Source organism: Chiloscyllium plagiosum, chromosome 1 (genome assembly GCF_004010195.1).
Source record: "Chiloscyllium plagiosum isolate BGI_BamShark_2017 chromosome 1, ASM401019v2, whole genome shotgun sequence".
In the NCBI taxonomy this organism is placed as follows: domain Eukaryota; kingdom Metazoa; phylum Chordata; class Chondrichthyes; order Orectolobiformes; family Hemiscylliidae; genus Chiloscyllium; species Chiloscyllium plagiosum.
In genome coordinates, this window is record NC_057710.1 from 7,231,562 (window position 1) to 7,256,182 (window position 24,621).

The window sequence follows — 24,621 nt, forward strand, 5'->3', positions numbered from 1 at the left end:
CTTCTCCTACTGTGGCCATGTAGGTCAGAAGTGCAAAGAAAATCATAGTGCTGGCATCTGAAGTAGTCAGTCTGCCTCTCTTATATTTATTACTTCTCAGAGCAGGCTATTTCTGAGTAAAATTGTGCTTCAATACCTTTGCTACTAATTCTTTCAACAACCAAGGACAATATTCAACTGTTTACTCATCACTTATTTTAAGAACTGTTATCAATCCCACTGGCTAGGTAGAAAAACCACAATGAGATTTTCAGTATTATAGACAACTTGGCCTTTTACAAATTCAACACTGTTTCTCTTATTTTGGTAAATCAGAAGTTGCTATAATTAAAGTAAGCTGTAACCATTTTGTACCTAATATTTTTACACTTGTTCTTAAATTTATTTAAAAATAATAGTTTGCTTTTTTTTTAAAGTATCACCTCGGGCCATGTCCTGTCCAAACTGATTGTTGCATACACATGTGACTGGTTAAGAAGCTCGGAGCCCATGGGATCTAGGAATGATAGGCAAATTGGCTTCTAAATTGGCTTAGCGGCAGGAAGCAAAAGGTGATGGTTGAAAGGTGTTTTTGTGACTGGAAGCTTATGTCCAGTTGTGTACCACAGGGTTCAGTGCTGGGTCCTGTGCTGTTTGCTGCTTACGTTAATGATCTAAACATGAATATTAGAGGTATGATCAGTAAGGTCACAGGTGACTTAAAACTTCATGGGGCATAAATAGCAATGAAGAAAGTCAGGGTGAACAGTGGCAAATATAATTTAATCCTTCAAAGTACGAGGTGATACATTTAAGAGAACTAACAAGGTAAGGTAGTACATGTTGAATGGTAGGATCCTCGGATCAGAACGACCTCAGTGTGCATGTCCATAGATCTTTGACAGGATAGGTAGATGAGATGGATAACAAAGTATATGGAATACTTGCCTTTATTAGCCAAGGTACTGAATATGAGAACAGGGAGGTTATGATGGAGCTGTATGGAATGTTAATTAGGCCACAGCTGGAGCACTGTGTACAGATCTTGCTGCTCCATTCTAGGAGAGATGTATTCACAGTAGACAGGCTGCAGAGGAGATCTACCAGGTTGTTGCCTGGACTTCAGTGATTCACCTATGAAGAGAGACAAGTCAGGTGTGTTTTCTTTAGAGAAGAGAATGCTGTGGAGGGATCTAATTGTGGCGTACAGAGCTTTGAGTGCCATAGACAGAGTAAGCAGGAAGAAACATTACTTCTTGGGAGAGGGGTCAGTTACCAGGAGGGCACAGCTTTAAGGTAAGGAGCAGGAGATTTAAAGGGGATTTGAGGATGTTCTTCACCCAAAGGGTTGTGCATATCTGGAATTCACTGCCTAAAATACTCTCCAGGTATTTTAATTCAGATGACCACTTTAAAATGTCATCGTTTATAAGGCTGAGGGGCAAATGCTGGAAAACGGGAATAGAACAGATGGACCCTCAGTGGTAGATGTGACCTATATGGACTTCAGTAAGGCATTTGACAAGGTTCCCTATGGGAGACTGATTAGCAAGGTTAGATCTCATGAAATACAGGAAGAACTAGCCATTTGGATACAGAACTGCCTCAAAGGTAGAAAACAGAGGGTGGTGGTGGAGGATTGTTTTTCAGAATGGAGGCCTGTGACCAGTGGAGTGCCACAAGGATTGGTGCTGGGTCCTCAATTTTTGTCATTTGCATAAATGATTTGGATGTAAGCATTAGAGATTATAGTTAGTAAGTTTGCAGATGACACCAAAATTGGAGATGTAGTGGACAGTGAAGAGGGTTACAACGGGATCTTGATCAGATGGGCCAATGGCCTGAGGATTGGCAGATGGAGTTTAATTTAGATAAATGTGAGCTGCTGTATTTTGGAAAATCATATCAGAGCAGGATTTACACACTTCATGGTAAGGTCCTGAACAAAGAGATCTTGGAGTGCAGGTTCATAGCTCCTTGAAAGTAGAGTCCCGGGTAGATAGGATCATGAAGAATGCATTTGGTATGCTTTCCTTTATTGGTCAGAGCATTGAGTACAGGAGTAGGGAGGTCATGTTGTGGCTGTACAGGACATTGGTTAGACCACTGTTGGAATATTGCGTGCAATTCTGGTCTCCTTCCTATCAGAAAGATGTTGTGAAACTTGAAAGGGCTCAGAAGAGATATACAAAAATGTTGCCAGGTTTGGAGAATTTGAGCTATAGGGAGAGGCTGAACAGGCTGGGGCTGTTTTGCCTGGAGCGTCAGAAGCTGAAGGGTGACCTTATAGAGGTTTATAAAATCATGAGGGGCATGGATAGGATAAATAGATAAGGTCTTTTCTTTGGGTTGGGAGTGTCCAGAACTAGAGGACATAGGTTTAGGGTGAAAGGAGAAAGATATAAAAGGGACCTAAGCGGCAAAGTTTTCACACAGAGAGTGGTGCATGTGTGGAATGAGCTGCCAGAGGACGTGATGGAGGCTGGTACAGTTACAGCATTTAAAAGGCATCCGGATGGATATATGAATAGGAAGGGTTTAGAGGGATATGGACCAAATGCTGGCAAATGGGACTAGATTAGGGTATCTGGTCAGCATGGACGAGTTGGACTGAAGGGACTGTTTCCGTGCTGTGCAGCTCTGTGACTCTATGACTCTATTTGATGACTGACATGCAAACAATGCACTGCAGGGCCTCTTTCCATAAAGCCTATAACTCTATTGCAAATGTAACACCCTTGTTCAAAAACCTGATAAGGTCAAGCAACATTGGCGGGGGGAAGCCTTCTTGAAACAATTGCTGTGAATAGTAGTAATAGTTAGAAAGATTAACTAGGAAGAACCGGTACAGATTAGTTTTAAGGGAAATTTGTTCAACCAAATCGCTTGAGTTTTTGTTTGAAGAAATAGCAGAGAGCTGATAAGGGTAACTGTTGATGTGGTTTATATGGAATTCCAAAAGGCATCTGATACACTGCCATGCTACAGACTTATGAAAGTAGTTGTTGTTCATGGACACAAGCAACATGGATAAGAAACAAAGAATAATGGCTATTGGATTTTGTTTGGGGTTGGAGTTCCCAAGCAGTTGGTGTTTGGACCCTTGCTTTTCCTGATATATATTAATGATCTAGATCTTGACATGTAGGAACCAATTTCCAAGTTTATTGATGATACAAACATTGTAAACTGTAAGGACAAAACTGTAGAACTACAAAAGAACATTGACAAGTTGGCATAGTGGGCTGATAGGTGGCATATGAAGTTCAGAGAAGTGCAGAGAAGTGTGAAGTGAAACATTTTGGTGGCAGTAGATGGAAATACCATATAAAATAAAGGGTGCTGCCCTAAAGGATGTGCAGAAGCAGTGAGATTGGATGTAAAAATGCGTAAGTCACTCAAGTTGGTAGGATGTCCTATGACATGTAGGGTGAGCAATTAATAAAGCATATCTTATCCGAGCTTCATTAATAGGGGAATATGTTGCAGGACCAGAGAAGCTATATTGAACTTGCATAAGGCATTAGTCTCAACTCAGCTGGAGTAATGTATACAATTCTAGGTGTCATTCTTTCGGAAAGTTATGAATACATTAGGGAGAATGTGAGTCCACATTCAGCCACCAAAACATAGCTCCTGGCTATTTCTTTCACTCGCACCACATGGGTGCACTTGTTCCAACATCTTTCCACTTAATAGGGGAGGGATAGCAACTTTCATTCCCCACATTAAACACCTGTCTGACACAGACAACTCCCACCTCCTGGACAGGTAAGGGCATAATTCTGGGTGGTTTCTATGACAAGTCTTTTCTCTCAGGCCTATGTCCATCATTAAATTCATCAAGACTGAGTAATTCCAAGTAGCGTTATGCATCTGATTTGCTGGCACTGTTACCTTGTCTTCCTGGGAAAAGTACATCACTTTCAGGTTCCAATTGGGAACATTCTTACTTCCCAGTAGTGGTAACCTTGACAAAGCATCTGCATTACCGTGCTTCTCTGACTGTCAGTATCTAATTTCATATGAGTAGGCTGACAGAGCCAGTGCCCGTCTCCATAATGCCACCACTGATAATATTCCCATGTAGGGGCCAAAAATGAAGGTTAGTGACCAGTGGTCTGTCAGTAGCACAAAGTGGCAGCAGTAAAGGAAATGGGTGAACTTCTAACACCAAACATGATGCCCAATCCTTCCTTTTCCACTTGGGCATACGTCTCCATCTTTGTTTGTGACCTTCATGCAAACACAATGGGTATTTCTTCTTTGTTGGCTGACATTATAGCGCCAATCCTATAAAGAGAGGCATTGCACACCACTCCATTGGCAACTTGTGGTTGAAATGAGTTAACAATTCTGACCTTTTAGGGCTTGTTTCATCTCCTAATAAGACTCCTCACATTCTTGGATACATTTCAACGGTTGCCCTGTTCCCAGCAGTCCAGGGGTTTCAGCATGGTTGGCAGACACAAACTTGCCATAAAATTGACAAATCCCAAGAATGATCTCAGTTGAGACAAATTATCTGGCTTAGGACCCTTCATGATAACCTCCATTTCCTTGGGCACCTTGTGTAGTCCCACACTAGTGATGGCCCTGGTACTCTATGGAGTCTTTAAAAGATTTTTTGAAGTATCCAGTAACTAAACCATCATCCATATTATGCTGGATACCTGGCAATCTACTCAAAATTTGCTCCATGGCCCGCTAGAATGGAGCTAGTGCTGACATGATGTTAAAAGGCATTAGCTTATTGAAGAACGGTTCCCTTTGTGTCACTATCATCAGTGGCAGCTGGGACTCCTTCACAACTCCCCCCTGTGACAGATCCAATTTTAATTATTTCATTCCCCAGCCAGTCCACTGAACAGGTCCTCAATTTGTGGAAATGGGTATTGATCTGCACACAGAGGGCTGGGTGGAATGTGAGTTTAAAGTCACCACAAATCCTCACTGTGCTATCTGTTTTTAAGATTGGGATGATTGGAGTGGCCCATTCTGGTGCTTACTAGTTCCAATGCTCCGCTTTGAGCCAGATGGCCGTGCCTCAAGACTCTTTGGACAAGCGTTCCATTTCAAGCGAAGTTTAATTTCTGCTCCTTTCATTTCACCAGGGTTCCCTTGAAGACATCCTTATACCTGTCCAAAATCTCTTGCAGACTTGTTTTTGAATCCAAGCCCCAATTTACCTTTAATTTTTGTACTTTGGAGCATCTAAGTAATGCAGGGTAGTCGCCTTTCACTACGTGCAGAGGCAGTTCTGCAACTGGTCCCTTAGCTATACTTGTACCAGTACATATACCTTCAGTGGCATGAAAGAACAAAGAAAATTTACAACCCAGGAACAAGCCCTTCGGCCCTCCAATCCTAAGCCGATCCAAATCCACTGTCTAAACCTGTCACCCAATTCCTAAGCATCTGTATTCCTGTGCTCCACCACCTTTCATGCCTGCCTCTACTACCTCTGCTGCCAATGCATTCCAGACACACACCACCCTCTGCGTAAAGTACTTGCCACGTGTATCCCCCTTAAACTATTCACCTCTCACCTTGAAAGCGTGACCTCTCGTTATTGAATCCTTTCTCCTGGGGAAAAAACTTATCTGTATCTACCCTGCCTATACCCTTCATGATTTTGTAAACCTCAATCAGGTCTCCCCTCAATCTCCTTTTTTTCTAATGAAAACAATCCTAACCTACTCAACCTCTCTTCATAGCTAGCACCTTCCATACCAGACAACATCCTCGTAACCCTTCTCTGCACCCTATACAAAGCATCCACATCCTTTTGGTAATGTGGCGACCAGAACTGTACACAGCATTCTAAATGCAGCCGAAACAATGTTGTGTACAATTTTAACATGACCTGCCAGCTCTTATACTCAATACCCCGTCCAATGAAGGCAAGCATACCATATGCCTTCTTGACCACTCTATCCACCTGTGCAGCAACTTTCAGGGTACAATGGACCTGAACTCCCAGATCTCTCTGCTCATCAATTTTTCCCAAGGCTCTTCCGTTTACTGTATAATTCACTTTAGAATTAGACTTCCCAAAATGCATCACCTCACATTTGCTTCCATCTGCCACTTCTCTGCCCAACTCTCCAGTCTATCTATATTCTTCTGTATTCTTTGACAGTCCCCTATGCTTTCTGCTACTCCACTAATCTTTGTGTCATCTGCAAACTTACTGATCATATCAACAATGTCTTCTTCCAAATCATTTATGTATATCACAAACAACAGCAGCCCCAGCACTGACCCCTGTGGAACACCACTGGTCACCTTTCTCCATTTCGAGAAACTCCCTTCAACTACTACTCTCTGTTTCCTGTTGTTCAACCAGTTCTTTATCCACCTAGCTAGGATACCCTGCACACCATGTGACTTCACTTTCTCCATTAGTTTACCATGGGAACCTTATCAAACACCTTAATAAAGTCCATGTATATGACATCAACAGCCCTTCCTTCATCTATCAACTTGGTCACTACCTCAAAGGACTCTATTAAGTTGGTAAGGGACGATCTCCCCCGCACAAAACCAGTTGCCTATCGCTGATAAGCCCATTCTTTTCCAAATATAAATAGATTTTATCCCTCAGTACCTTCTCCAGCAACTTTCCCACCACTGACATCAGGCTCAGTGATCTGCAGTTATCCGGAATATCCCTACTACCTTTCTTGTCCAGGGAGACAACATGAGTCTTCCAGCACCTCACCTGTGTTTAAGGATGCTACAAAGATGTTGGTCAGGACCCCAGCAATTTCCTTTCTTGCCTCTGTCAGCAACCTGGGATAGATCCCATCCGGTCCTGGGGATTTGTCTACCTTAATACCCAACACATCTTCCCTACTTATGTCAACCACTTGTTCCACGTATGTCCATAGCAGGCTTCAATGGCAGTGCCATTAACTTTTCCCTATATATTGATTCGTGAATCAGAGACACAACTGAGCCCATATTCACTCCATCTTTACAATCTTCCCCTCTAATTTGGGAATATCCCAGAAAAGATCCACCTCACCCTGTACCTACAGGTTGTTTAACTGGAATTCTGCTGATTCTGGGCTTTCTGCTTCTCCTGCAGATCTGGCTGACTCCTGGTCTACTACTGGTTGGCAGCATGTTCCTTATGCCTTGACCTCTGAATTGTGTCCTTTAAGCAACCATTTTCTTGCTTGAGTTGAAATTGGCAATTTTGGCCACATAGCCACTTACACCTGTGCCCCTAGGCATCTCAAATCCAACACATTTGACCCCTTGTGGCCACTCTTGCCAACTTGCATTCTACAGTTGACACTGCTGTTTTGCTGAGTTTCTGCTGTTTTGTGCATCTGGGCATCTTCACTCAACTGCGTTGCTTCACTATTGGCCAACTCCATTGAGATAGCAGGTTTGAAAGCTGCTTTGAAATCTAAATCTCACCTTGTTAGTAGCTTCTGTTGGATGGCTTTGTGTCAAAGGCCATTACGAAACAGTTCCGCAAGGCATCCTGGAGGAATCCTCTGAATTCACAATGTTCCACTAACTCTAGGGTAAGCACAAATTGGGCGATGGGCTCTCCTTTGTGCTGTACCTGTTTATAAAAACAGAAACATCCTTGATCATCAGTGGCATTGCTGCAACATAACTCCCCAACACTTTGCCTGGTGCTTGGTATGTACTGTCTATGGTCTTCGCTGGTTGCCCCAGACTCCTTAGAATCATAATGGTCTTGTTGCCAACAGTAAAAAACTGGTACTATTTCATCTTCAGCCACTTTATTTGTCTTTAAATACGCAACAAAACATTCTGTGTACAGCATCGGATTTTCAGTTTCTTCATTAAATAGTCCCATCCTTCCAAATGGGCCCGTCAATTTGGTTTTTCTCGCTGGCATGAATTTTTCCCACCACTCAAGTCTAATATGGATGTGCTGGTGTTGAACTGGGGTGTACAAAATTACAAATCACACAACACCAGGTTATAGTCCAACAAGTTTAATTGGAAGCACTAGCTTTCGGAGCACCGCTCGTTCATCAGGGGGCAACCACCTGATGAAGGAGCAGCACGCCGAGAGCTAGCGATTCCAATTAAACTTGTTGGACTATAACCTGGTGTTGTGTGATTTGGAACTTCGAGTCGAATAGACATTCACAGCCCGAGTCCCCTTGGTGAATGGTCTCCATGCCAACCACTCCCTCACCAACTGTATTAAGATACCAGTCTTCCCTGACATCACACTCAACCCATTATCTCTTGCGACCACTCTCTGAGATGACTTTGGTAAGCTCCAGGTTGAATACTCCCCTCTTCAGTCGTCGGCCTGGGTTCCCTTAGGACTGTAGCTCTCTGCCCACTCCTCGGTGCATACCGTTCTTCCCTGGCGCTGACTTACCGCAGCCCAAGTCCCCTCACAAGCATTTCCCTCAATATTATGTCCACATTCCTGCACCGTTTTCAAAGAGCAGGTGATGTTTTTCCTGCTGACAAAAAAAATGGTGTTTGCACACAGTTTGTGGCCCAGGTCACATCCTTGTCGTCGGTTGCTAGTTTATGGTTCACCAGGAACATAAACAGAATACAAAGTAAACATGAACAGGGAATATTTTATTGTGCGTCCTCTCAGCTCCACAGTCAATCTTAGACTTTGTTCTGCTTCTGCCTCTGGGTTACCTAACCCACTGTCTTAAAGGGGCAACATGCACCCAAGTACATACATAATGCCTATCACTCTTGATTCTCTGTCACTTACTTTAAATCTATGCTGTATATAAAAACAGAAAGGGCAGAGGTCTGATAGCAGAGTGGAGAGAAAAGAGAGTTAACTTTTCAGGTCTTTGACCTGTTCCCTCTAGTCTTGACTGTTCTCACCAAAAGAACATTTTCTGTCTCACATACTCTGTTTAGATCTCTTATCATTTGAACACTTCTATCAAATATTCTGTCTTTTCTGGCAAGAACAATGCTAGCTTCTTTAATTGTTTCATACAGGGGATGCATTGGTGTGGTGATATAGTCACTGGACTTGTAATCCAGAGGGTCACGCTAATGCTTTGGCAACATAGGTGTAAATCCTACAATGGTTGATGTCAAAATCTGAATCTACGCAAAGCTGCTAGCCAAATGGTGACCATTGTTAATTGTTTTTGAAAACACCCATCTAGTTTACTAATGTCCTTCAGAAAGAAAAGCTGCTGTCCTTATCTGGTCTGGCCCATATGTGACTCCAGACCCGTAGCAATGTGGTTATCTTTGGACTGCCCCAGCCAGTGGCAATAAAAGATGAGCAATAAATGCATGCGACACCCACATGCCATGAGTGAATAAAGCAATTAATTGGATATCCCTCATCCCTGGAATCATTCTTATAAATTCTTCCTGCCTTCCTATTATTCCTGAAGTGCCCAAAGTTGGACCCAATGTGCTAGCCGATGTTGCACCATTGTTTCTTAAGAGAGGGTAAAGCTCTTAGTGCTTTGAGATGCATAGTCACTTGGAAGAATATAATGCTCACCATATGTCACTTATTAAATTGTTCAAATACTGTATCTGTAATTGTGATTTACTTGAGAAGGTTGTATCCTTGTTTGTTATAGAATCTGGACATTTGCATAAAGCAGTTAGAAGTGGCTCTAAAACCCATGTAGTGGAGGACTATGCAATCTTCAAGCCAGCTGAGAAAGTTCTGAACATTGCTCTAAATCAGGTAAGGAATACAGTAAATGCCAAAACCATTACTCTTAAGGTGTGGCTTCACTTTGAACTTGCTTTATTTGAACATTAACTTCTGGATCAAGTTGATTTTTTTTAAAAAAATCATTCATTTATGAGATTGGGAGTGGCAGACTGGGTTACTGTAATTATCCATGATGACCTGTTTGTGTGCTGTCTTCTTGAAACGCTGCTGTCCATTTGATAATCTCATAATAATTAATTTTGTTTTGAACCATGAATTTAGAGGCTACATGAGTCTTGATACCTCCTGCCCTTCAGCGTCCTCCATCTTTAATTGGTAATGCCATTGTTGAATCATAGAATAGCTACAGGTTGGACTTTTATGGCACGGTGGTCCTGTCCGTATATCTGAGCTAGGAGGTTGAGTTCAAATGTCTCCTGCAGTACAGAGGTATTAAAACATGTCTAATCAGGTTTTAAAACTTTAACCATGTGAATAGTCAAAGAAATTGAATGATAAGTTGCATATTGATAGTGTCCATACCTCTGAACTTGGAGGAAGATGGTGAACTTTTTTTTAAAAAAAAACTGATGATGTACGTGAATCTATTGTTGATTGTCAGAAAAACCCGTCTGGTTCACTAATATCCTTTCGGGAAGGAAATGACATGTGACTCTGACCTATAGCAATATGGTTGACTCAACTGCCCTATGGAGTGAGCAATAAATGCTGCCCTAGCCAGTGATGCCCTCAGGGAAAAAAAAATCTTCTTTTAGGTCAACAACTCGGTCCATTCAGTCTGTGCTAGCTCTCTTCTGGAACAACTTAGTTCGCTCCACTAGCTTTTCCCCATAGCCCTTCAATTTCTCTTTCGTCAGATTATTTTTCTGTTTCCTTACAAAGAACCTTTCTAGTGGTTCTCGATCCTTCTATTAATGGCAACACTTCTTGTGTATCTGTTTTGGGTGGATAGCTCAAAATGTGAAGTCCTCTAATAAATCTCATATCTCTAAGGAGAGCAATCCTAGCTTCTTCTTTTTGTTTTATGGAGTATGTAAATCTCTGGCAAAGCAAGAGCCATTGAGCCCGTGAGTCAGCTTCTTCAGCCACTGCAATGGTACACAGTGCCGTGGTAGCAATGCCACTGAGCTAGTAATCCAGAGGTCCAGGCTAATACTCTAGGGACATGAATTCTCATGGACCATAGCAGTGGGTAGAATTTAAATTCACTTCATAGAAGTGTATCAGTGCATCTTGTCAAATTAGATCCCTTATCCATACTATTCAGTTTAAACGCTTCTCTACTTCCCTTATTATGCGATTGGTAAGAACTCTGGCCCCAGTGGACTGCATGGTGGAGACTATCCCATCAGTATAGATTCAATGTTACCTAGTACCAGTTTCAATCTACTTCTCCCACACCAGTGTTTGAGCCATGTATTCATCTTTCTAATCTGATTTACCTTATGGCAACTTGCACATGGCTCAGGTAACAATGTCGATTATGATCCTTGAGGGTCTCTGATTCAAACTTTGGTACCCAGCTCTACATACTGATGAAACAGAACCTCCTCTTTTGTCCTGTGGTGATAGGGAATAGGCATGAAAATGGAGTTGCAGTTAGAGGGAATATGTAAGAATATAGAGCTGCGGTTATACGCAAGAAGCAAGAATGTGGAGCTGAAGCCATTGTTGAATTGAATCATTTATTGTCACATGGATTCAATATAAAATACAGTGAAAAGTGTTTACCTTTGCCAAGCATTAACTTAAATAACCAGCCCATACCATGCCACTGCCAGAGTCCTGCTCTGGGTTTCACTAGACTATGCCATTGCCACCACCAAAGTCCTGCTCTGGGCTTCCCAGACCATGCCATTGCCACTGTCCGAGTCCCGCTGTTCACACCACGTACCCACCAGGGGCCCACTCCATGCAGAAGCAGAGTTCAGCCCCAGGCTTCATGGACCGGCCGACTCTAGCCACGCTGCTGCCTCTGTGGAACCCATCCAGGCTGCCTTCCAAACAGCAGTCTGGGAATAGCTTCACCACACAGACTTCCGCAGTTCAAGAAGTTCAAAGAGGTGCAGAGTGATTTTGGAAGTCTCTGGACTGGCTGCTCTGTCTCATTTTCTATCCTAATAACCTGCTGTTATTCAAAAGTCCTCATTTATGTACATATGTAGGTGCCCTCCATGACCAATGTACAGCGGCAGCAGTATGCACTGTGACGGCTCTCCAAAGCTTATTAAACAGCACTTACCACACCCATGACCTCTATCTCCCAGAAGGACATGGGCAGCTCTGTTGTTGGGTCAAATCTTGTAAGTCCCTTCCTAACCACACTGTGGATGTAGCTACATTGTATGTGTTTCAAAAAGGGAGCTCAATCTTACTATCGCAGGGGTACTTAATGGTAAATGACAAATGCTAGCCTTGATAGTAACATTCACATCCCATTAAAGATTTTTTTCTTTAAAAAACTGCCAGTTCTTGAATTCTCTTTATTAGATTCTAGTCCCTTCTCATAATTCAGTACACAGCAGGTGGACTACAGCACTTCGAGAAGCTGCTCTCCTTTGCTTTCTCAAGGGCATTGAGAGATGGGAAATGAATGCTGACCCAACCAGTGACATCCACATCCCATGAATGAATTACAAAAAACTGTCTTTGTGCCCTTTTGTTTCTTGTTCACTCACCTTTTGAAATTTCTTATGTCTTGGTAGAAGAGCTTTATGAGGAAATAGGTTATTGAAAAAGAACCTGAGTGAATTTGTTGCTGATGGGGGATAATTTCTTTCAGGAATTTGTCTATGTTGGATCACAAAACTTGGTGGTTCAGCTTCCAGCTGTAAACTGCAGCAGGTATTCCCATTGTGAGGGCTGCCTTTTGGCCAGGGATCCGTCTTGTGGCTGGGATGTGCAAAAATTGGAATGTGTTCAATCCAGGAACAAAACAGCTCATTGGTGAGTATTAATGGAGAACTTGGATCTTCTCTATGACGTTGTGGCCATTACGGAGACTTGGATATCACAGGGGCTGGAATGGTTGTTGGATGTTCCAGGGTTTAGATGTTGCAAAAGGAATGGGGGAGTGGGGGAAGGTAAAAGAGGTGGGGAGTGGCATTGCTAATAAGGGAGAGTAAGACAGCTGCAGAAAGGGAGGTCATCAGGGATGGCTTGTCTACAGAGTCAGTATGGGTAGAAGTCAGAAACAGGAAAGGAGTAATCACTTTATTGGGAGTTTTCTACAGACCCTCCAGTAGCAACAGAGACATTCTGGAGCAGATTGGGAGGCAGATTATGGAAAGGTGCAGAAGTAACAGGGTTGTTGTCATGGGTAACTTCAACTTCCCTAATATTGATTGGAACTTCCTGAGTTCAAATAGTTTGGATTGAGCAGTTTTTGTCAGATGTGTCCAGGAGGGATTCCTGACTCAATAAGTAGTTAGACCAACTAGAGGGGAGGCCATATTGGATTTGATGCTTGGCAATGAGCTAAGCCAGGTGTCAGATCTCTCAGTGGGAGAGCATTTCAGTGATTGTGATCACTGACATATACTCCATGACATATACTATAGTCATGGAGAGGGATAGGAGCAGACAGTATGGGAAAGTATTTAATTGTGGCACAGGGAATTACAATGCCACTAGACAAGAACTGGGGTGCCTAAATTGAGAACAGATGTTCTCGGGATAATGCACGACAGAAATGTGGAGCTTGTTTCGGGAGCACTTGCTAATAGTGCTGGATATGTTTGTCCCACTGAGGCAAGGAAGGGATGGTAGGGTGAAAGAACCTTGGGTGACAAGGGACGCTGAACATCTAGTCAAGAGGAAGAAAGAAGCTTACTTAAGGTTGAGGAAGCAAGGATCAGATAGGGCTGTAGAGGGTTACAAGGTAGCCAGGAAGGAACTGAAGAATGGACCAATGAGCTAGAAGGAGGCATGAAAAATCTTTAGTGGGTAGGATTAAGGAAAACCCTGAGGCATTCTACACTTATGTGAGGCACGATAGGGTTGGGTCCATAGGGTTCAGGGATGCGTAGGTTAGGTGCATTAGTTACGGGTAATGTCCCCATGACTTGTCCGGACTTGTCCTACCTGCCTATCTCCTTTTCCACCTATCCACTCCACCCCCTCCTCCCTGACCTTTCACCTTCATCCCCTTCCCCACTCACCCATTGTACTCTATGCTACTTTCTCCCCACCCCCACCCTCCTCTAGCTTATCTCTCCACGCTTCAGGCTCACTGCCTTTATTCCTATGAAGGACTTTTGCCCGAAACGTCGATTTCGCTGCTCCTTGGATGCTGCCTGAACTGCTGTGCTCTTCCAGCACCACTAATCCAGAATCTGGTAGCGGAAAGGGCCTGGTTGGGTTTCTCTTTGGAGGGTTGGTGCAGACTTGTTGGCCTGTTTCCACACTGTCAGGATTCTATGATTGAATTACACCAGGGCAGGGAGAACTACAGAAATGTCAACGACAGCTGCTTTTCTGGAGAGAGAAGAAACTAAGGGAAATAGCGGATAGGTGGTACTGCTGAAATCTGCCTAGTCCAAGGGTTAATACCTGGGTCAGTGCAGTCTCAGCCATCTAGAATAATGCATGTTAATATAGGAAGAAGGTCATTGATTGTCTCCACTTCACCAGAGTAAATGCCACCATCCTCTCTCCGATACTTCACGCTCAGTCTATCTCTGCAACTATACTAACTTCCCACCAAGGCTGAAACTGTCACTATCGCTCCCACCTGAACCATAAAATACAACTGTTCTACCCATTTCATCTCCCTTAATACCTACCTTGGAGGGGGTCCAGAGGAGGTTTACAAAAATGATCCTTGTGTTGAAAAGCTTGTCTTTAGAGGAGCAGTTGAGGACTCTGGGACTGTACTCCTTGTTTAGAAGGAGGAGAGGGAACCTCATTGAAATTTAGAGTCCCGAGAGCCTGGTTAGAGTGGATGTAGTCAAATGTAAGGTTATACATTTTGGACCAAGAAAGGATAGATCAGGGTACTTTCTAGATGGGATGAATGTAGTGAATGTCCAAAGAGACTTGGGGACTCAGGTACATAGGTCTTTAACATATCATGAATAGGTGCAGAAAATAAAGTTTAAAAATCACACAACACCAGGTTATAGTCCAACAGATTTATTTGAAAGCACTAGCTTTCAGAGCAATGCTCCTTCATCAGGTGGTTAGAGGTAAACAGTCCCCATTAGAGCAGAAAGAGTCAGAATGGGAGATGAGCTGCCTGACCTCTGGCTCTTCATCCCTTTTGTGGAAAGCATCTAGGCTGAGTGGCTTACTGACGGTGCCCAAGCTCCTGGAGGTATCAAAGGCTGCCCTTGACTTAGTGCGCTCGAAATCCCCTGACCAAAAGACTTTCTCCCTTGACTTGACTGAGGACTTTTGACAACCATTTTAAGCTGTCTGGCTTTGTGACTGTGCTAAATGGCACCATAACACAGCAGTACTCTGAGCCTGGTATCTTTTGCTTAGAGGAAGGGTATGAAAAGGCAGGGATGCTGAGTATCCAAGTAGGCTGAGTAAGTAAACATGATCAGCACGTGGAATAAAGTTGCAGCCTAGTCCTAGCTGGTATCGGAGGGGGTCCAGAGGAGGTTTACAAAAACAGTCCCTGACAACATAATTTCCTTGCTGCAGCATTACAATGAGAGTTGCAGTGCTGAAATGCTGGAGCAACCTGTAAGTGCATTGGAAAAGTGCTTTAAGGGTTGTGAGAGGCTGGCACATGTCAGATGCCAGTGTCCATGGTATTGGGGTGGGGGTGCATGTGACCAGTGCCCTTGAAGCATAAACTGAGATATTGGAATCCAGTGTCCAACGTGGAGATCCTATGGAACACACCCCAGAGTTCCCCCGGTAGGAGGAGATTGTAGAGGCATTGGTGGTAATCTTTCAGGAATCACCAGAGTGAGGGACAGACCCAGAAGACTGGAAGATGACTAATATAATACCCCTGTTTAAGATGGGAGGGAGGCAGAAGACAAGAAATCATAGGCTGGTTAGCCAGACCTCTCGGTTGTTGGCACGATTATAAATTCCATTACAAAGGATGAGATTACGAAGTACTTGGAAGTGCATGGTAAAATAAGGCTGAGTCAACACAACTTCATCAAGGGGAGTTCCTGCCTGACAATTCTGTTAGAATTCTTAGAGGAGGTAACAAGCAAGTTAGACAAAGGAGAAGCATGGACGTGATCTATTTGGATTTCCAGAAGGCCTTTTACAAGGTGCTGCTAGCAGGAGGCAGAGTTTAGGGATAAAGCAGTCTTTTACAAGATGGCAGCCAGTGACTAGTAGAGTTCCTATTCATATTATATATTAATTATTGGGATGAAGGAACTGAGGGCATTGTTGCTAAGTTTGCAGATGACACAAAGGGAGGGACAGGCAGAGTTGAGGAAGCAAGCAGGCTGCAGATGGACTTGGACAGGCTAGGAAACTAGGCAAGGAAGTGGCGATGGAATAGAGTGTGGGAAACTGCAAAGCTATGCACTTTGGGAAGAATAGAGGCATAGACTCTTTTCCACATGGAGAAAGGTTTTCAAGATCTGAAGCACAAAGAGACTTGATTCAGTATTCTTTTAAAGTTAACATGCATTTTCAGGTGGAGTTAGGAAGGCAAATGCATTCATTTCAAGAGGACAACGGTGTATTGCTGAGGCTGTGTCAGGCTCTGGTCAGGCTGCTTTTGAAATATTGCGAGCAGTTTATTGGGCCTGCTATCGAAGAAAGGATTTCCTGGTGTTGGAGGGGGTCCAGAGGAAGTTTCCAAGAATTATGTTTGGGTTGAAAGGCTTCTCATTAGAGGACCAGTTGAGGACTCTGGGTCTTTACTTGATAGAGTTTAGAAGGATTGAGAGGGAATTCCTCTCAATCCTTCTAAATTTACAGAATCCCGAGAGCCTGGTTAGAATGGATGTAGTCAAATGTAAGGTTATACATTTTGGACCAAGAAAGGATAGATCAGGGTATTTTCTAGATGGAATGAATATAATGAATGTCCAAAGAGACTTGGGGACTCAGATACATAGGTCTTTAAAATATCATGAATAGGTGCAGAAAATAAGGAAGCTGTTGAAATGTTAGCCTTTATATCTCGAAGACTGGAGTATAAGGATGCAGAAATTATGCTGATGTCATACATCCCCGTTGGAGTACAGGGAGCACAGCTGGGCATCCCGCCTTAGTGAGGATATACTGGCGTTGGGGGAGTACAACATAGGTTTACCGGGATTTCAGAGGTTAAGTTATGAGCAGAGATTGTACAAAATAGGCCTGCTTTTCAAGAATTTAGCAGGTAAGGGGGTGATCTGATCGAAATCTTCAAAATATATTAACAGGAAAAGACAGAGTAAATAAAGTTAAACTATTTCCACTGGTTGGAGACTGTAAAATTAAGGGCCAGACTATTCAAGAGGAATGTTAGGAAGCACCTCTACCCACTAAGGGTGATGAAAGGATTGGAACTCTCTTCCACAAACAGCAGTGGATGCCAGATCTGTTGTTAATTTTAAATCTGAGATAAATAAGTATTTGTTAAGAAGAGGTATTATGGGATATGAGCCAGAGTTGGCAGAACTAAGGCGTTAGGCCACAGATCAGCCATGATCTCATCGATAGGCAGAACAGGCTCAAAGGGCTGAATGCCCTACTCATGTTCCTGTGTTCTCATGATAATCATAGATGTGGCATCACAATCTAAATTTATTATTATAGTATGGGAGAATCAGTATTGGATGAGGGTGCCCCAAGGTCTCCAATAGCCCTGTATCTTTCATTGGCATATGGCTTAAGCAATAGAGGAAGTCAGTGTGTCTAATAACAGGAAGAGTGTGTTTGCAGTGCATGGATGACCTCCTCTTTGTATCTGTTAGTATATGCCATCACACACTAGAGATGATACAATTGCCAGAAGCCATAATAGTTGGACTTAAGATTAACCCACCTTAACGGTGGCTCAGTGGTTAGCACTGCTGCCTCACAACACCAGGGTCCCAGGCTCGATTCCAGCCTCAGGCGACTGTCTGTACATTCTCCCTGTGTCTGCAACGGTTTCCTCTGGGTGCTCTGGTTTCCTCCCACAGTTCAAAGATATGTAGGTCAGGTGAATTGACCATGCTAAACTGCCCATAGTGTTAGGCTCAGTAGTCAGAGGGAAATGGGTCTGGGTTGGTTACTCTTCGGAGGGTCGGTGTGGACTGGTTGGGCCGAAGAGCCTGTTTCCACACTGTAGGGAATTTAATCTAAACTCAAATAGGTCAAGAAAAGGTTATGTATCAAGGGTACACCATACTTAAGGGAGGGAAGGCCCACACACTGGAACAGAGACAAGCATTCTTACACCTGCAGTGCCCAGCAATGTACAGGTAGTAAGACAAAATCTGAGACTTCTTAGTTACTACCGAAACTTTATTGTCATTATTATGACAAAGTCTGAGACTTCTTAGTTACTACCGAAACTTTATTATTAAGCTGCTATAAATATGAAGGGCTGAATGGCTTCTTTCTGTGCTGTAACTTTTCAGAGTTTCCTGTTTCAATGTGGAATGCTTGTGCAACAGTAACCGTGAGCTCCTGCTGGGTTCAGCTGTTGTGTTAGAATGAATGCTGTTTAATCAAATTATCAAAAATGTATTGCAGAATTTCAAACTGTACACACTACATGTTTACTTTTCATCATAAATGCCTTTGTGTGCATATATAATTGAACCTTGTTAACTGTATTCATACCTTTACTGCACCTCCTTTAAGCAAAACAAAAAGCTCGAATACTTTAGCAGGATTATATTTTTTTTAAATTTGTTTATATGATGTGGGAATTGCTGAACAGGCCAGCACTTATTGCCCGACTCACATTGTCCAGAGGACAATAAAGGATCAACCACATGTCGGCCAGTCTGGGGACGAATGAAGGCCGTTAGTGAACCAAGTGATTTTTAAACAACAGTTGAAAGTGGTTGCCATTTGGTTTAATTTTTAATTCCAGAACTTTATTGTTGAATTGAAATTTCACCATTTGCCTTGGTGGGATTCAAACCCATGTTCCCAGATCTGGATCGCTAGTCCAGTGACGTTATCACAATGCTACAACCTCGCCAGTAATAATAATTATTTTTTAAAACAGATGATAATTATTGCTTCAAGGATTTTCTGAGCTTTCGAAAACCAAAATAATTTTCTTTCTTCCATTTAGGAATCTGCAAGATTCACAGACTAACACCCCATGTAAAACTGAGAAAGGTATGTTTGTTAAGATATTCAACTCTTATATGCCTATCTGATTTTCAACACCTTTCCACCTCCCACCTCTCTCCTGATGCTATTAATGTGACTGTAGCACATAAAAGGAGAGAAAATAGGAGCAGATGTCGGCCATTCAACCCATCGAGTTAACTCTGTCATTCAAACATGATAAGGGCGGATCCTCTATCTCAACGTCATACTCTTGCGGTCTTTCCATACTCTCTGATGCCATTTGCCTCTTGAAATCTGTCTGTTTCTTTCGTAAACATATTTTGTGGCTTGACCTCCACTGACTTCTGCAGTAAAGAATTCCACAGGTTTACCACACTATTAGAGAAGAAATTTCTACTCATAGCAGCATAAACTGAGAGCCTTGTACTGGATCCCTCAGCTCAGGTAAACATCATTCCTGCATTCAACCCTGTCAGAATTTGATATGTTTAATGGGATCCCCTGTCAATCTTGTAAACTGGGTGCAGGTCTAGTTAACGTAAGCTTTCTTCATACAAGAAACCTACCAAGGTAGAAATCAGTCTGGCAATATTTGTTCTTGGGTAAGGAAATCAAAACCTTACCCCTGCACTCAAATCCTCTTCCATTCAAAGCCAACATACCATTTGCTCTCCTAACTGCTTGTTGCATCTGTATGCTCGCTTGACTGGTGTATGAGGACATCCAGATCCCCTTCTTACATCAACATTTCTTAATCTAACACTGTTTCAATAATATTTTGCCATTCTGTTTTTAAATAATTGTTTGGTAGTACAGAACTTAAAATTTGCTAAAAGGACACAATAACTTGAAGCTTATGTTTAATACTTATCAAAAATACAACACAAGAAACAGATTTGAAGAAAATGGTATTTCTTTATTCAAATCTATTCCTTGTGTCCTCATTCTGATGAGTCCAAGACAGAGTCATACAGCATGGAAACAGACCCTTTGGCCCAATTCATCCATGTCAATTAGCTTTCCTAAATTGAGCTAGTCACATTTGCCTGCATTTGGCCATATCCCTCAGAACATTTCCTGTCCTTGTACATCTCCAAATATCTTTTAACAGCTTTTTGACTCCCTTTAAATCGTAACATTGACATACTCCTCACAGCGTAAGTGTCATAACTGGGAAGGGTTCAGCCTTAATCACAGCCCTCTGCACCACAAGCTCTTTCACAATGTGTAAATAAATGAAATCCCAAGACATCTAATTCATTTTTCTGACTGCTACTCAGGACTGAAGCAATTCATACTGGCTGCTTCCATAATGATAACGCAAAATTCCACTTCTAGCTCAGCTTCTCCACTTCAGATCCTTGTGTCCATGCTGCTGAACCGTAGACAGTGCTACAATCGTGCGTTGCCACAACAGGAACAAAGAGTTGCCACTCTCCAGCACCATCTCGCCTCCACTAATGCTGCCTCTTCCATGAATTCACGCTGGGCTGACCTTACAGCTGCCAGTGGTACCACAGGGGTCTGTGTTGGAACCAGATTCACAATATCTGCCATCAGGTGCCTGGGCCTAACCGCAGACCTAGAGCCTCAGGTCAGCCTGTGACTCTGGACCAGGGCATTAACCCTGGGACCTGCTCCTCACTCAGTGGGAGGCCTGGAACCTCATAAACAGTTCACTGCATAATCAATGGCTGGAAAAGGGATAGAGACAGGATAAACAAAATCCTAAAAAATCAAAAGCCCAGACCACAAGGTGGAAAATTATTTTTATCACGGCCCTTCTGATTTTTAAAAAATTTTTTTTTGCTTTCCAGGCATTTCGCTGCCAGTGAAGATGGTGCCAGTGGTGAATGGGACCATGGTTTTCCTTCAGTGTGAACCCAGTTCTGCCTGGTCAACTTGTCACTGGACAACACCCAATGGAAATTTGAGTAACAACGATAATGCCAAGGGAATTGGCGTGACAGCTGCACCGAGCAGCCTGGGTGATTACAGGTGCATGTGCGTTGAGGACAAAATTCAAGCTCTTACAGCGTTCTACATGCTCGAGTTTGGATCTTCAACTGATCCAAGGAAGGAAACTCAATCTGTTAGTTATGTACTGCTGCTTTTCTTATTTATCCTTGGCTTTTTTCTTGGTGCCTTTGCTTACAAACTTGGTGATTGGTATTGCAGCAAGAAAAAGGCACCTCAGAGCAGCCATAAGGGGAATTGTACAGATGCAGCCGGAGGAGCTACAGTCCCCAGTTTGGACTCCACTGATGAAATCCGACCCCTGACCATCAGCCAGAAAAGTGAATCAGGTCTAAATGGAACCAGTGAAAAAGACGATGACTATGAAACTATGGATAAGGAAGTGAATGGAGTAAACATGGCCCCTTTGAGAAACCACACCATTTCTATTATATCATGCCAGGATGAAACCTCAATTTAATCACTAGCTGACAGACGAACCACCACCCTTTATGAAAATGCCCCAAAAAAAGCAGTCAAAAACCTGCTTTACAAAAATGTGTTGCTTTGAACTCTGTCCACAGGTGTTTCTTTGAAGTAAGAAAGTAAAAATTTTGGGAATGTGATGCCCACTCCACATCACAGTTTTGGCAACACCTTCAAACATGCCTTGTACAGAATCCTTGCCTTGGAAGTGGAAGGGAAAGTGATTTACTTTTATTATGTGACCATTTAACCCTCTGAAGATTACCCAAGTTGCCCGGTTTAGTTTAAACCAAAACATTTAAAGAACTGGCATTGTTTAAACCTGTGAATATGTATTTTTTTAAGAGAGTATAAAAGATGGAATTTAGTTGAGTGGTCAGGTCTCTGGGATGGACTCTTGTTCTGTAGCGAGCTCATTGATCTCAGTCCAGGGTGTTACTGAGTATTACAAGGAGAGTAAATGGCAACCCCAAATTTCTGCTCTTGACCACCATTCCATGACCATTTAGCAGCTATAGAGGACACATATACATATGGCAAGTGGTCAAGACTAGTTTTGATAGCTCTGTTAATGGTGAAATTACTTGCAGAGCTGTGAAGAAAAATTGGGACAGTGAGATTAATTGGATAGCTCTTCCAAAGAATCAGTCCACACACAATAGGTCAAAAAGACTCCTTCTGTAATGTGTCATTCTATGACTGTTTAGGAGTATCTGTGATTCAGTGACCACTGGCCGAGATATTATTGTTACCTTGCACTTAAAGATTCACACTGAAAAAGGAGTCAACGTCTTTGAGATAGGAGAATTAATAGAAGCAAAGACAAAAATGACCACTAATATTAACACCTAATACCACTCATCTCATAGGATTGTCAAGAACTTATTACGTCTTCAAAATGCTTTGTCTGTGGAGATGCATGCTTACCAGTGGGACAGCTCAGTCCGAACTTGGAATAAGGATGTTGCTGCGTATAGTGCTCCAGTAGCACCAGCATGCAGTCAGCACTTCTGCTGTGTGACTACTGAGAAGAAGAATGCAATCGGAGACATTGTAACACCTGGCATCTGCACTCCTTTCATTGTCATTGGAATCTCGGGATTCACAGAATTAAGAATGTTCCTAAGCAGAAAGCAGAACTGAGCACAACCACCACTGTCCTCACTTGGCCTTCCATACTGCTTCAATGTTGCTCTTGCTATTTTCAGTGGAAGGACCAACTACTCAACTATTGTAAACATTAGTCACTGTTTATTTTAGCCCTTGGACTGCTATTATTTGATATTTAGTTATTACTGTTATCAGTTTTACTCTTGCTTCTCTCCAAAACTTTTTTACAAGGATCCCACTTAACAGAAATTGACTGATGCTCTTCCAGTGCACTTTTGGCAGCAGTGGAAAGGGGGTCAAGTGAAATATGAGTTGATGTGTAGCATTATGTCTTAACTTTTGTCCATTGCATCAGGTTTAACCTGGGAGAGCAGTACCTTTGGGAACATCACAGCTATCTTTAAACTTATTTAGTAGACTGTGTGTGGGAGTGAAGGACTCGCACTTGAAGCCAATAAATATCCTTTATGTGCGATGTTCTTAATTCACCATCTCACATAACTTCTAAAACTATTCACTTGTGATCACTATTACATGAGATAATATTAACAGTCTACAATGAATGATTTTGAAATAGCCATTCATTATACATCTGATGTACCCTTCCATTGGCTTTAATTGATAGGAAGATCAGGCTGGATACTTAATGCCTGAGTAATCTGCATTTTTCCAGTTTTAGAATGTTTCTCAAAATTTAAGTCCGTTGTCTTTTACAGTTCAAATCATTCACTTCAAATGAAACCATTTGAAACGACATAGTGTTCTTTTCATAGTTAAACTGGGCTTGTTATGAAAATCGCATGGCTCCTGATGTACGGGAGCTAATGTAAAATGTCAGCAGTGTCACAATAGTGCGTGCTTTAAGTGCAGTTCTGGTGAGATTACTGGTGTCCGTCCCTTATCTCTATCAGTATTCAGCAATAAGCCTGAGCCTTTCCAGTATTGTTCTTTATGAATTTTGATTTATAATTTTATTTGATGCAGATTGTAGGAGGTTGAAAATTGATGGGAGGGTTGGGGGAGGGATGGTAGAGATTTCTGATGGCTAAGAGGGTAGAACTACCTTCCTAGTTGGATCTGAGCTATGTGGAGGCGGACAGGTCAGGTTGTGTCAGTCTAGTGTCAGCTGAGACAGCATAACGGACCATAGAGTGTCCCTGAGAGACTCAGAGAAAAAATATGAAGAGATTCTGTACTTGTGTCTTTGACCTGATGTCAGATATTTGGGTGCACATGCGAGGTCAAGATTTTCAACACTGATGCATTCCTTGGAGAATGAGCAACCGACACACTCTCTGTATAGTCTCTGGTGTGACAATTGGGCACCTGAACAAATGACTTGAGGGGCTTGCCTTTTATATCTGCAGCTCACTGGAAATTGGTACCTTGTGAAGAATGGGGGAATAATTTAGGGAGGGTTGGGGTGTGGGGATTTATGCTTGGGACAATTAATAAATTCTGAGCGTTTGACTGGCTTTTTATATATAATCAATCTATTTGTTGCACCTCTGTTGTACATTTGTTTCAGAAATTATCTGTCATTATTACATGCTGTGGTGCAAAGGTGACTGTGCACATCTTCAGTTTAATGCAGTAGCAGGGGATCTAGGTAACTGGTAGATAAAATGTTTTAACCAGTTGTATAGAGAAATTCTCAGAGTCCAGTTACCAAAATTATGTTTTTTTAAAATAAATGACTATTTTGTGGTATCTCAAAAATATGTTGGATGCTATTTAGCCTCTTTGGTAATGTAAAGTGTTGTAACGCAGCTGAACACTTCTTATAAAACTAATTTTAGTTCTTAATCTTGGATGTTTACCATCAATTCGAGGCTGGATTGATTACAGAGCTGAATTTTACCACTACTTTGAGAGAGGCTAGAAGGCTGGCTAGCAAACTGGCATAGAAAAGCTTACTGGTTTCATGCTCATTTGTCTTTCTCCAGCCACACTGACTGCAAGAGGGATGTGAGGTAAAAACAATGACTGCTGATGCTGGAAACCAGATTTTGGATCAGTGGTGCTGGAAGAGCACAGCAGTTCAGGCAGCATCCGAGTAGCTTCGAAATCAATGTTTCGGGCAAAAGCCCTTCATCAGGAATAAAGGCAGTGAGCCTGAAGCGTGGAGAGATAAGCTAGAGGAGGGTGGGGGTGGGGAGAAAGTAGCATAGAGTACAATGGGTGAGTGGGGGAGGGGA

General features: G+C 42.5%; 1 protein-coding gene and 1 long non-coding RNA gene across 2 annotated transcripts in view; one reads left to right on the forward strand and one right to left on the reverse strand.

Moving 5' to 3' along the window:
• sema4f (sema domain, immunoglobulin domain (Ig), transmembrane domain (TM) and short cytoplasmic domain, (semaphorin) 4F) overlaps nucleotides 1–24,229 on the forward strand; it is a 240,280-nt gene extending 216,051 nt beyond the window's left edge. The window contains exons 11-14 of the mRNA XM_043691726.1: nucleotides 9,564–9,673; nucleotides 12,447–12,610; nucleotides 18,870–18,916; nucleotides 20,689–24,229. Of these exons, the coding sequence (XP_043547661.1) occupies nucleotides 9,564–9,673; nucleotides 12,447–12,610; nucleotides 18,870–18,916; nucleotides 20,689–21,308 (941 nt within the window). The 3' untranslated portion in view covers nucleotides 21,309–24,229. The remainder of the gene's footprint in view (nucleotides 1–9,563; nucleotides 9,674–12,446; nucleotides 12,611–18,869; nucleotides 18,917–20,688) is intronic.
• LOC122550690 lies at nucleotides 519–8,596 on the reverse strand. The gene is made up of 3 exons (XR_006311921.1): nucleotides 8,363–8,596; nucleotides 7,411–7,561; nucleotides 519–1,113 (listed from the first exon to the last, which is right to left on the reverse strand). It is a non-coding gene; the product is annotated as an uncharacterized LOC122550690 (long non-coding RNA).
• Nucleotides 24,230–24,621: the final 392 nt, after the last annotated feature.